The sequence below is a fragment of the Notolepis coatsorum genome (assembly GCF_963971535.1).
Source record: "Notolepis coatsorum genome assembly, chromosome: 4".
NCBI lineage: Eukaryota > Metazoa > Chordata > Actinopteri > Aulopiformes > Paralepididae > Notolepis > Notolepis coatsorum.
The window spans coordinates 72,838,722-72,852,218 of NC_140168.1; the positions used below are offsets into that span (position 1 = coordinate 72,838,722).

General features: G+C 40.3%; 1 protein-coding gene across 1 annotated transcript in view; it reads left to right on the top strand.

Moving 5' to 3' along the window:
• Positions 1–13,497, top strand: part of bop1 (BOP1 ribosomal biogenesis factor) — a 206,314-nt gene that overhangs the window by 28,988 nt on the left and 163,829 nt on the right. Inside the window, exon 3 of the mRNA XM_084311977.1 lies at positions 2,351–2,524. Coding sequence (XP_084168103.1) covers positions 2,351–2,524 — 174 coding nt within the window. The remainder of the gene's footprint in view (positions 1–2,350; positions 2,525–13,497) is intronic.

Below are 13,497 nucleotides of genomic sequence, written 5' to 3' on the forward strand. Positions count from 1 at the left end.
TCTGTACGACAAGACCGCAAGAAGGGTACAACTATCAGCTGAGTAACAATGTTTATCAAAGTGTTGCGTGTTACAGTGTAGGTTAGTTTATTAGGAAAAGTGCATGACAGTAAGGTTAGTCACGGTTAGATTTTTTTATTTTTATTTTTTTTAATCATTTCAGATAATGGTTGAAGAAGTGAGTCTTTAGTCGACGGCGAAAGATTGGACGGGATTCGGCTGTCCTAACTGGGATGGGTAGTTCTCACACACACACACACACGCACACGCACACACACACACACACACACACAAATCGAAGTGGACATTTTTTTTTTTTTTTTTTTTTTTAATGTTCGAAGCTTGTGCCATCGAACGAAGCTTCGAAGTATTTAAGACAGCCCTAGTACTACCAAGTACCGATTCACGTTAGATCAATCTGTGCCACATTTCAGTACCTTGAGAGCAGATAGACCCGCCCAGGTAGAAAATAATCCGAATTTCAATTCCAATTGTCATTTCATATTAGACAGACACAGACTAATTTTAGAAGCTATGACATCTAGCTATTCAGTCCTGCGTTCAAAAGCCCAGTACAGTGAAAACTCTGCGAGCAATGGATCCAATGCATCTAACATGCTTTTCAAATGTGAACTGCACCCAACCCTAGTGAGCCTACAATTTTTGACATTTAAAAAAAAAATGCCCTGTAAACCTTGTGCTTTGTTGAATAACTCTATAGTTTACCGCCCCCCCCCCCCCCCTCTCTCTCTCTCTCTCTCTCTCTCTGTGCGTGAGGAGAAATTGGTGCTAGATTGAGAAGGGGCAGTCTCTCGGAGCGAGATCAAATTAATGAAAGCAAGGTGTGATAAGCATGGAACAATATATTTTCCTTGACATGAAACAGGAAATGGTAATCAAACCATGCCTCTTCTGCCTCCATTTCATTATTCAATATCTAGACATTTTTACCTGAGGGATGATTTACAATAAAGTGCTATTAAAAAAAACGGAAAAACATTAATGACGCTAGAACTCCTTTTTTAGCATTGGCATAAAAAAGTAGTTTACATAGCTCTTTGGCATATTTATGTATTGTATATGTTATACAAATTAAGTTTTAAATCTCTGCCATCTCTGTATACATTTTCCCAATCGAATGTATGTTTTTTTTATTTTATTTTTTATTTTTATTATTATTAATTCCACAATATAATATTCATTGACAGCCCTAGTGAGTGACAGCCATTTATTTGGATATTGTTCTGGGCATTTTATAGCAGACAATGTGAAAATATATACATTTTGGTGCCTTCATATCTTGATCGGTATCTCCCTGCAATTTAACCCCCCCCCCCCCCCCCCCACACACACACACACACACACACAAAAAGGAGGCCCCTTCATCATATACAGTAGCTCTCCTCCTTTTCTGTTATCAATAATTCTGACTGTAATTCCATAGCATTTCTTCTAATAGGTAGTTGTAATTACTGACTCTCCGACATATCTGGAACGCAGCAATTGTAGTTTTTCTCTTTTATTCAGCTTGAATATACAATAGAGCTGTAGAAAGCGGCGTGTTCTATTAATCTTGAATATACAATAGAGCTGTAGAAAGTGGCGTGTTCTATTCATCTTGAATATACAATAGAGCTGTAGAAAATGGCATGTTCTATTAATCTTGAATATACAATAGAGCTGTAGAAAATGGCGTGTTCTATTCAGCTTGAATATAGTTTATACAATAGAGCTGTAGAAAGCGGCGTGTTCTATTCAGCTTGAATATACAATAGAGCTGTAGAAAGCGGTGTGTTCTATTCAGCTTGAATATACAATAGAGCTGTAGAAAGCGGTGTGTTCTATTCAGCTTGAATATACAATAGAGCTGTAGAAAGCGGCATATTCTATTCAGCTTGAATATACAATAGAGCTGTAGAAAGTGGCGTTCTATTCAGCTTGAATATACAATAGAGCTGTAGAAAGCGGCGTGTTCTATGCATTAGCAGGTGAAGTCCCTTCGGGAGGGTCTGTGAGTTTACGAGGCCGAGTGTCTATTTGATGTGGAAGAGTCTAGTCTGAGACGGAGACGACATCTGTAGGTAGAAACCTACATTAATCATTCAAGGATTTCTATATTAGCCCTTCAGGATTTTTGGCTTTAAACCTATTTTTCTGGTTTTCAAACACGATTAGCCTACGCAGGTTATTATCCATTGTGAGAGACTTAAAATCAAATGGAAAATCTTGACTGTTTTCATTCAGATGTTACAAAGACTTATTTCATTTGTGAGGTTTTTCATCAAAATCTATTTCTTTCTTTTATTTATATGTGATAGACAAATAAAAGATGTTGTTCTTTTTTTACCAGGAGGAAAAGGTTTCTGCCTTAAAGGAGAAGAAGAAAAAGAAGGAGAGGAAGAGGGCGAAGGGGACTGTGGAGGAGGAGGCAGGACAGGAGCGAGCGATGCCCAGGGGAGAAGGAGGAGTGACCGGCGGCCCGAAGGCGGAAGACGAGTACGACCATGACACGTCAGATGAGGAGGTAAGGACAAAAAGAAAGGAGAGATTCTCTCCATTCGAGGATAAATGCATGAAACGGAACACAGTAGGGCTGGGAGGTCTACTGCAGGGGTTCCCAAAGTCGGGGTCGTGAGCCGCCGCGGGTGGGTCGCCAGATGATTTCCAAATTTTTTTATTTATTTTTTTATGCAGTCAGGCCACTGCACTTAGAAGCAGGCCAGGCCAGTGTTTCTAGTTGCAGCGGCGCAATAGTTAGATAACCTAGGTGGGGAACAACCAGGAGATCACTGCAACTCACACAAGTTGGAGAACTATCTCTCTCTCTCTCTCTCCCTTGCTCTCACACACACAAAGGGAGCCGCATGTGATTGGTGGAGGCGGGACCCTTACAAAAAACTGTTGTTGCTAATCATTGACACATGCTAGCCTGTAATAATCCCACCCAGAAAAATCTACTTTGCATTTGATATATTGCAAATATATGCCATCACACACACTGGCATTTAAAGGGTTAGAATTATAAAATTAATATGTGGTGTTATGATCAGGGCTGAAGTTGAATAAAAGATTGTATTATTTTCAATCTGACATTACAAAAAAACTGAAAATCCATCAAAATCAGTGTTGTTGCTAATCATACATATGCTAGCCTGTTTTTTAACAATAATTTGTGATGCCATCATAAACACTGGCATTTAAAGGGTACAAATAAAAAAAATCCTGCACCAGAATGCCCTAGTCCAGTGGTTCTCAAACTTTTTACACCAAGTACCACCTGAGAACGTAGCTGGCTCTCCAAGTACCACCATATGACCGGCGTTAAAATATAGTCTATTCAGCTATGCACAGTTCACGCAGGAGGCAAATGTATTCCTAATACCATTATTTATTGTTAACTTTTGTCAGACACAGCCACAATGTACAAAGGGATAGCACTAGAACTAGCAAACGCTTCCACACAACTCATACAATGCAAGGGGCATTGAGAACATAATAACTAACATTCTCACATAGCAAGTGAGAAAATTAAGAACAACTGTATTTCAGCAAATGTACTTAATTCTCTCTCTATCTCTCTCTCTCTCTCTCTCTCTCTCTCTCTCTCTCTCTCTCACACACAGCAAGCAATTGTCCGTCATTCTCTCTCACACTCACACACACACACACACACAATTATTTTGTTACAAAAACTTAATTTCCTGCATTCTGGTGCAGGAATTTTAGAATTTTTACCCTTTAAATGCCAGTGTTTGTGATGGGCATCACAAATTATTGTAAAAAAGAAAAGAAAACACATATTCAATACATTTTTGAATGTTTACCCTTTAAATGCCAGTTTGTGTGATGGCATCACAAAGTATTGTTAAAATAAACACACAAAAAGTAAAATATTTACAATATATCAAATGCAAAGTAAATTTTTCTGGGGGGGATTATTACAGGCTAGGCATGTGTCAATGATTACCAGCAACACATATTTTGATGGATTTTTTGTAATGTCAGATTTAACACAAACTCTTTTCAGAAAAGTGGGAGTATTTCATTTTTTATCTGACATTACAAGAAATCTAAAAATAAATGGTTATGATCAGGGCTGAAGTTGAATTAAAGATTTATGACTGTTTAGACTGCATTACTCTCTGTCACAGTGATCTCCTGGTTGTTCCCCACTTAGATTATCTAACTATCGCGCCGCCGCAACCAGAAACACTGGCCTGGCCTGCTTCTAAGTTCAGTGGCCTGACTACAAAAAAAAAAAAAAAATAGCTTTTTTGGAAATGTTTTCAAGTACCACCAGCAGTACCACCAAGTACCACTAGTGGTACGCGTACCACAGTTTGAGAACCACTGCCCTAGTCTACTGAATATGAAGGTCTACTGAATATGAAGGTCTACTGTCATGGATCCATGTATGGCTGGAAATGGGCTGTTTTGGCAGGACTTTTCTTTTATCTTTTATACCAGATTATGAACCTCTCCTACTTTTATACCAGATTGTGAACCTCTCCTACTTGTATACCAGATTATGAACCTCCTACTTTTATACCAGATTATGAACCTCTCCTACTTTTATACCAGATTGGGAACCTCCTACTTTTATACCAGATTGTGAAACTCCTACTTTCAGACCAGATTATGAGGGGAATGTCCTAACCAAGTCTTTGCTTGGCTGCGATTGGTTAGTTCTGATTGCTTCACCCTGGTTGGTTATTTGTGACCTGTTTTTCTCTCCCTGATTGGTTCGTTGAGGTTCCTTCCTCTTCCTTTCTCCTTGTTCTTGTTTGTGGTGCAAGAGCTGCAAACCACATTCGCGCTCTCTCTCTCTCTCTCTCTCTCTCCCTCTCTCCTCTGCTATTTAATTTATACGCTCCATTGAGTTACAGTGAACCCTGTCGGACTGTGGTGTGTGTGTCTGTGTCTGTGTGTCTGTGTGTGTGTCTGTTTGCTTGCCAGGCTATATGGCGGCCATACTTAACCGGCTAGCTGGCTGTGTGACTGTTTGGCTTGGAAGGAGAAAGGGGGAGAGAGCGAGATATACAGACAAAAGAGAGAAAGAGAAAGAATCTATATTGTTTTTGGAGGTTTTGACAGGCTTTGGCTTTTTAGTGTGTTTGTATGATATATTGTTAGTAGGATAATTGTATGACAGCTGTGGCAGAGTGTGTGTTTGTATGATGTATTGTTGCTGCTGGGCATGTTTACTTTCTAAAGACACTTCCAGAAGATCTGAGGGAAGCATGCACTCATCTGTTCACTCTCCATCCTATCGATCTGTCTGTATATATCTATAGATATCTGTCTGTGTCCATCTATCTGTCTGTCTGTCTGCTTTTATCCAAAGTGACTTACAGATTATGAACAACATGTCACCATCAGGGGTAACGTTACATCAGTGGCATTGTTCATCAAATACTATTGAGTGTTACAGTCTGACTGCATAGTCATATAGACATAATTAGCAAGATAGGTAGTAGTGTAAGGTGTCTTGTCTGTATCTATCTATCTATATCTATCTATCTATCTATCTATCTATCTCTATCTCTATCTCTATCTCTATCTCTATCTCTATCTCTATCTCTATCTCTATCTCTATCTCTATCTCTATCTCTATCTCTATCTCTATCTATCTATCTATCTATCTATCTATCTATCTATCTATCTATCTATCTATCTATCTATCTATCTATCTATCTATCTATCTATCTATCTATCTATCTATCTATCTATCTATCTATCTATCTATCTATCTATCTATCTATCTATCTATCTATCTATCTATCTATCTATCTATCTATCTATCTATCTATCTATCTATCTATCTATCTATCTATCTATCTATCTATCTATCTATCTATCTATCTATCTATCTATCTATCTATCTATCTATCTATCTATCTATCTATCTATCTATCTATCTATCTATCTATCTATCTATCTATCTATCTATCTATCTATCTATATATATATATCTCTGGATGACATCATGTGCTGTTTGATGACCTGTCCTTGCAAACACTTCCAGTTTGTGTGTAAAGAGCCACACAAATGTCTTATGGCCTCATAAGATCAGAGCCCCATTCACTGTCTAGATTTAACATCCCAGTGACATCACTGACGGGAGGGGTCTCTCTCTGATCTCTAGCTTTAGGAGAGACTCAACTGTCCTGGGGCACATGAAGAACATATCTGAATTCTTAAAATGGGTGGTGTTCCCCTTTAAACTCAAACTACTGTCATCCATTAAGCAGTGATGTCACCACTTAGGGGCTCTGCCTCCTTCTTGTGATGCTGCCTCCTTCTTGTGATGCTGCGATCTATCTGCAAACAATCACTATTGCTGATAAGAGCTTTAAAAAGCACCATCACTATTGCTGATAAGAGCTTTAAAAAGCACCATCACTATCGCTGATATGAGCTTTAAAAAGCACCGTCACTGGGCGGCTAGGTGGTGTAGTGGGCAAGGCACTCGCCACCAGTGTGGAGACGCTAGGATTCGCGTGTTCGAATCCAGCTCTCCACATTGTTTTCAGTTTAGCTGGTCGTCCGCAGTAATACACATTGGCCGTATTACGGGGAGGGAAAACTGAAGGGTGGGGATCGAACGTTGTGAACAAGCGACTCCTACAAGTCGGTTGGTGCGCCTGCGCAGTAGAATCAGGAAGTGTCGGGGGCAGCGTGAGCCTCCCACGCGTTACTCCTCGCCACTGAGAGATCGAGCTGCGCAGGTGAAAAGATGCGACTGCTGTTACCTCGAGTACCGGAGGGGACTTGTGCTATGTATGACTTAGTCCACATTGCAGCCGGCTTGTGGGAGGCAAGAAACAGCGTTCGTGACAGGGGAGGGTTGAATTGGATGATACGAAATTGGGATGGGAGAAAATATAGAAAAATGGGAGAAAAAGTGGATAAAAAAAAAAAAAAGCACTGTCACTATCGCTGATAAGAGCTTTAAAAAGCACCATCATTATCGCTGATATGAGCTTTAAAAAGCACCATCATTATCGCTGATATGAGCTTTAAAAAGCACCGTCACTATTGCTGATGAGAGCTTTAAAAAGCAGACTATTAACACTTTGAGTGCCACGGACGAGATATCTCGTTATTTCAATCCAACCGTTGAGTGCCAGGAACGAGATATGCCGTTTTTTAATCGATATTTCTTTTATTAGCGATTTCCATTCATATTTCATCAATCTAGCCTCACGTTAGTGCTGCAAACTCTCTCTGAGCTCCATTGGGAAAATACCGCCCCCTATCGTCTCCCGGATGGTACTGCACCCCTTTGGAATGGATTGAATGAAACCCATGGGGAAAAAACAGTCCAGAATCCACATTTTACTTCTCAGGCAAGTAACCGGAGCCGATTGCAGTGTTTGTGGTCCCGCAGAACAGCGTGGAATAATGTGTTCGAGCACCCAGCGTTGGATCAATAAACGCGATCGATATTTGGAATGGCGATCAGGAATTGGAATAATCTTTTTGGAGAACATCTGATCTGAGGTAAGGAATCTATTTTACCAGTCTTAGGATAATTAGAGCTTTTTTCACAGAGATATCAACGTGTGTGCGCGCGTGTGCGAGCGAGCGATCAGGAAATAAGAGATTTGATTTTTCAGCCAGCTTCTATAGCGTGCATAAGTTCACATATACTATCGATAATCTAGCGTTTATTTGAAAACAATTCATAAATAGGCCGGAAAATGACAACGTGTCACTGTTTTGTGTATACAGTAAAGGGCGTTTATCACAGAATCTTCTGAAATCTTCTGGAAGTTTCAAGAAACAAGCATTTTTCAAAATGGTATAAAACGGAAACGAACCGATTAAAAGAAAAAAAGAAATCCGTTTGGACAATGTTGACTGCAAACAAGTCATTGATAAGCGACGGCCACATTAGACACATAATTTAAGATGTAGTTTATGCGTTCGCAAATATGAGAGCTCTATCATTGAAGTGGGTGGCGGCATTCAAGGGGGTAAATAGGAAAACACGGCTGGCTCTCAAAGTGTTAAGGAAGAGAACAACAAACAAGTCTCTTTAAGTCAGTTAATTTCTCCTTAATTTGTGTGATTTTGTCTTTTATTTTATGTGAGCAGTGTAGACACACACTCTACTCTGCCATCACTACGTTGATATGAGGACGGAGTGTAGACGCATTGAGACACACTCTACTCTGAGACACACACTCTGCCATCATTCCGTTGCTCAGGGCCCAAGTGATCCGGGCCAGAACAGAACAGAGTAGGCCCATAGGAAGCTCAGTGATCCCCCGCAAACACACCGGTACCTCAATGGATTTACCACCTGAGAGAGAGAGAGATGGAGAGAGAGAGAGAGGAGCAAGAAAACACCTGAGAGGGGGATGGGGGGTCAGGGAATAGAACAGGAAATGAGAGGAGGAAGAGAGTTGGAGAGAGAATAGAGAGAATTAGAGGAGAGAGAGAGTAACTGAAAGAGCAGAGGATGAAGGATATGTGTACACCACACCAGTCAGTTTAGTGTGTGTGTGTGTGTGTCTTAACGGAAATGGGCAATCAAAACTGTGCTGGCGGCCGTACCAGAACTCTTTAACCGTGTGTGTGTGTGTGTTGAAGTGTTGAAGCATCACAGACAGACAGGACTAATATGTCTGGCCAGTGGAAAGAACCCATTACTAGACAGCAAGCTAATAACCTACAATTACCATACACACACACACACACACACACAGAGTGAGAGAGAGAGAGGGTGAGTCATAGCAGCAGAATTCTAGCTATTTTTACTGGTGAAATGTTGGGGTAACAGACCAGTATGGAGCCAACTGTGATGACATGTCTAGAACTAAGAATATAGCCTAGGCCATGTCTAGATCTAAGAATATAGCCTAGGCCATGTCTAGAACTAAGAATACAGCCTAGGCCATATGTCTAGATCTAAGAATATAGCATAGGCCATGTCTAGAACTAAGAATATAGCCTAGGCCATGTCTAGAACTAAGAATATAGCCTAGGCCATGTCTAGAACTAAGAGTATAGCCTAGGCCATATGTCTAGATCTAAGAATATAGCCTAGGCCATGTCTAGAACTAAGAATATAGCCTAGGCCATGTCTAGAACTAAGAATACAGCCTAGGCCATGTCTAGAACTAAGAATATAGCCTAGGCCATGTCTAGAACTAAGAATACAGCCTAGGCCATGTCTAGATCTAAGAATATAGCCTAGGCCATGTCTAGAACTAAGAATATAGCCTAGGCCATGTCTAGATCTAAGAATACAGCCTAGGCCATGTCTAGAACTAAGAATATAGCCTAGGCCATATCTAGATCTAAGAATATAGCCTAGGCCATGTCTAGAACTAAGAATACAGCCTAGGCCATGTCTAGATCTAAGAATATAGCCTAGGCCATGTCTAGATCTAAGAATATAGCCTAGGCCATGTCTAGCTCTAAGAATATAGCCTAGGCCATGTCTAGAACTAAGAATATTGCCTAGGCCATATCTAGATCTAAGAATATTGCCTAGGCCATGTCTAGAACTAAGAATACAGCCTATTCCATGTCTAGAACTAAGAATATAGCCTAGGCCATGTCTAGAACTAAGAATACAGCCTAGGCCATGTCTAGAACTAAGAATATAGCCTAGGCCATGTCTAGATCTAAGAATACAGCCTATTCCATGTCTAGAACTAAGAATATAGCCTAGGCCATGTCTAGAACTAAGAATATAGCCTAGGCCATGTCTAGAACTAAGAATATTGCCTAGGCCATGTCTAGATCTAAGAATATAGCCTAGGCCATGTCTAGAACTAAGAATATAGCCTAGGCCATGTCTAGCTCTAAGAATATAGCCTAGGCCATGTCTAGAACTAAGAATATAGCCTAGGCCATGTCTAGATCTAAGAATATAGCCTAGGCCATATGTCTAGATCTAAGAATATAGCATAGGCCATGTCTAGAACTAAGAATACAGCCTTGACAGTGTCTAGAACTAAGAATATAGCCTAGGCCATATGTCTAGATCTAAGAATATAGCATAGGCCATGTCTAGAACTAAGAATACAGCCTTGACAGTGTCTAGAACTAAGAATATAGCCTAGGCCATGTCTAGAACTAAGAATACAGCCTAGGCCATGTCTAGATCTAAGAATATAGCCTAGGCCATGTCTAGAACTAAGAATATAGCCTAGGCCATGTCTAGAACTAAGAATACAGCCTAGGCCATGTCTAGATCTAAGAATATAGCCTAGGCCATGTCTAGATCTAAGAATATAGCGGCCATGTCTAGAACTAAGAATACAGCCTAGGCCATGTCTAGATCTAAGAATATAGCGGCCATGTCTAGAACTAAGAATATAGCCTAGGCCATGTCTAGATCTAAGAATACAGCCTAGGCCATGTCTAGAACTAAGAATATAGCCTAGGCCATGTCTAGAACTAAGAATATAGCCTAGGCCATGTCTAGATCTAAGAATATAGCCTAGGCCATGTCTAGAACTAAGAATATAGCCTAGGCCATGTCTAGAACTAAGAATATAGCCTAGGCCATGTCTAGAACTAAGAATATAGCCTAGGCCATGTCTAGATCTAAGAATATAGCCTAGGCCATGTCTAGATCTAAGAATATAGCCTAGGCTATGTCTAGAACTAAGAATACAGCCTAGGCCATGTCTAGATCTAAGAATATAGCCTAGGCCATGTCTAGAACTAAGAATACAGCCTAGGCCATGTCTAGAACTAAGAATACAGCCTAGGCCATGTCTAGAACTAAGAATACAGCCTAGGCCATGTCTAGAACTAATAGCCTAGGCCATGTCTAGCTATAAGAATATAGCCTAGGCCATGTCTAGAACTAAGAATACAGCCTAGGCCATGTCTAGAACTAAGAATACAGCCTATTCCATGTCTAGAACTAAGAATATAGCCTAGGCCATGTCTAGAACTAATAGCCTAGGCCATGTCTAGAACTAAGAATACAGCCTAGGCCATGTCTAGAACTAAGAATACAGCCTATTCCATGTCTAGAACTAAGAATATAGCCTAGGCCATGTCTAGAACTAATAGCCTAGGCCATGTCTAGCTATAAGAATATAGCCTAGGCCATGTCTAGAACTAAGAATATAGCCTAGGCCATGTCTAGAACTAAGAATGCAGCCTAGGCCATGTCTAGAACTAAGAATGCAGCCTAGGCCATGTCTAGAACTAAGAATGCAGCCTAGGCCATGTCTAGAAATAAGAATGCAGCCTTGACCGTGTCTACTACTAAGAATACAGCCTAGACCAGAGGTCACCAACACGGCCAGGTAGCCCCCCAAGGACCACATGAGTCGGCCGCGGCAAGCCTTGCATTTCTAATAAAATGTATCCTCTTTCATTTCTCCATCACCACCAAATAGGGAACTTGTGTCCCACAACGAGAATATTATTGTGCGGATCAGAATACGGGCGCGCACGTGGGAGCTTGCGCAAAATCTGCGAGATTTTTCCACGTCGCGCCCCAACCTTTGCTCTCGTCTGCCAGCTCCGGGCTACATTTTTTGCGGATCAACCAATACATTGTTGGAAAGTTGAATTTGAGGTTACACACCAGATTACAATACACTGGTGAACAACATGCAATTCCACTCTTCCCACTAACAAAGAAACCAGATGTTGTCATGGCAACATGGCAGTGCCATGGCAAAGTTGAATACAATATTTAAAAAGTGTGTTCATGAAATGTAAGATATCATTTTGTAAAAAATTCAGCAGTTTTGGTCATTAGTTCAAAATGTTTAAAGATTTATAAAAAAAGATTTTTCTTAAACATTACATAATTATAAACATTACATTGCACATAGTTCATGATTTGTTAAAAGGGTTTGTCAGTGGCTTGTGAAAATGGTAAATTCTTCCTACGAAATGTTGTAGAAGTTATCATCTGACAATTAAAGGGGACATGTCATGCATTGCTATTCCTTGCACTATTTGGGCAACTTTACACAATGCCTGTGAGTCTATGGAACACATCTGTAAGGTTTTTTTCCCCCCAAAAAAATTCATTGTTTTATATTTCTAATCAAGTACTCAAAAGCATAATTTTTCTCCCTTTGGAATTCAGGCTGTTATTGGATGGGCTCTGCCCATAAGCGCTTTGAGTGACAGTCACCCACAGGGCCTTGGGCCACGTTGTTCACCCCCAGAAAGAAAGAAGATAAAACAGACAAAGTATCTTTTGTGTCTACTTACAGCCCTATCACGAGAGACACACAGAGTATTGTCAATAAACATTGGCATATTCTGCAGTCCGACCCTCTTATAGGGACAGCGTTTCAGCATTCGCCTAACTAACTATAGAGACAAGCGAATTTATCTAATCTCCTAGTCAAAACTGATTTGCCCTTAAAGAAACCTTCTCATTTTATGTCTAATATCCCAGATGGGAATTTTCCCTGCCAATCCTGTGTACAGTGCCAGGGCATGATTAAAGATAAATCTTTCGCACATCCTAAAACGGGGGAAAATATACCAGTCAAAGGACGGATTACGTGTAATTCGTCTAATCTGGTGTATTTGCTAAAATGTCCTTGTAATTTTTCTTATGTGGGCAAAACAACAAGAGCCTTTAAATCACGAATCAGTGAACACAAATGTGCTGTGAGATATTCAGATGTCAAGTCGTCGGTAGCTCGACATTTCTCTAAGTGTAAACATACCGTCAACGATCTCAAATATATGGGACTAGAGTTAGTACTCAGGCCAGCGCGAGGTGGAGACAGACACAAGTTGCTGTTGCAACGTGAATGTTATTATATCCACCTGTTCAATTGCATCGAACCTAGAGGAATGAATGAAGAGAACGTTTTAACCTGTTTCCTCTAACCTCCTTACACCTACAGTGTTATTTCTGGTTTTATTAAAAAATTGTTGTTTGTTGCTAAACAAGAGGCATGTTTCACAAGGATGCCCAATGTATAATTTGAAACTATTTAATTAAATATGTAAAGGGGCTCAATTAGCCCTAGAAATTAATGGGCATGTTATATGTTATAATATCAAGTTTCTGGTAATTTTGTAATTTTGTTTTGGTTTTGTATTGTTTATAATATAGATTGATAGATATAGATATATATATATGTATAATTTATGATTGGACTCTACTTTGATAGGTCATCCCTTTGGTCACATTGCACCGGCACACCTGCGTTGTGATGTCATTTCCTGCCGTGTCATGTCATGTAATTACCTGCCAGGTGTATTTAACGATAGGTTATGTAGATAACCTAGTTATATTAGTATTGGCTAAGCGTCCCGCTCTGAGCCTTACGAGATACTCCTATCTCCTGTGATACCTAATGTATCTCCCACGAACAAAAACACATGCACCCCACCTGTATGGGGCCCCGCCCCTTATGGTGGTACCGCCCATATAACCATGACCCTGGTCATGAAACACCCTTCCTCGCCAAAACCCGTCCCAGGAAAAGATCCCTCAAGAGGGAACTCAGGGCGCGCAGAGCGGGACGCTTAGCCAATACT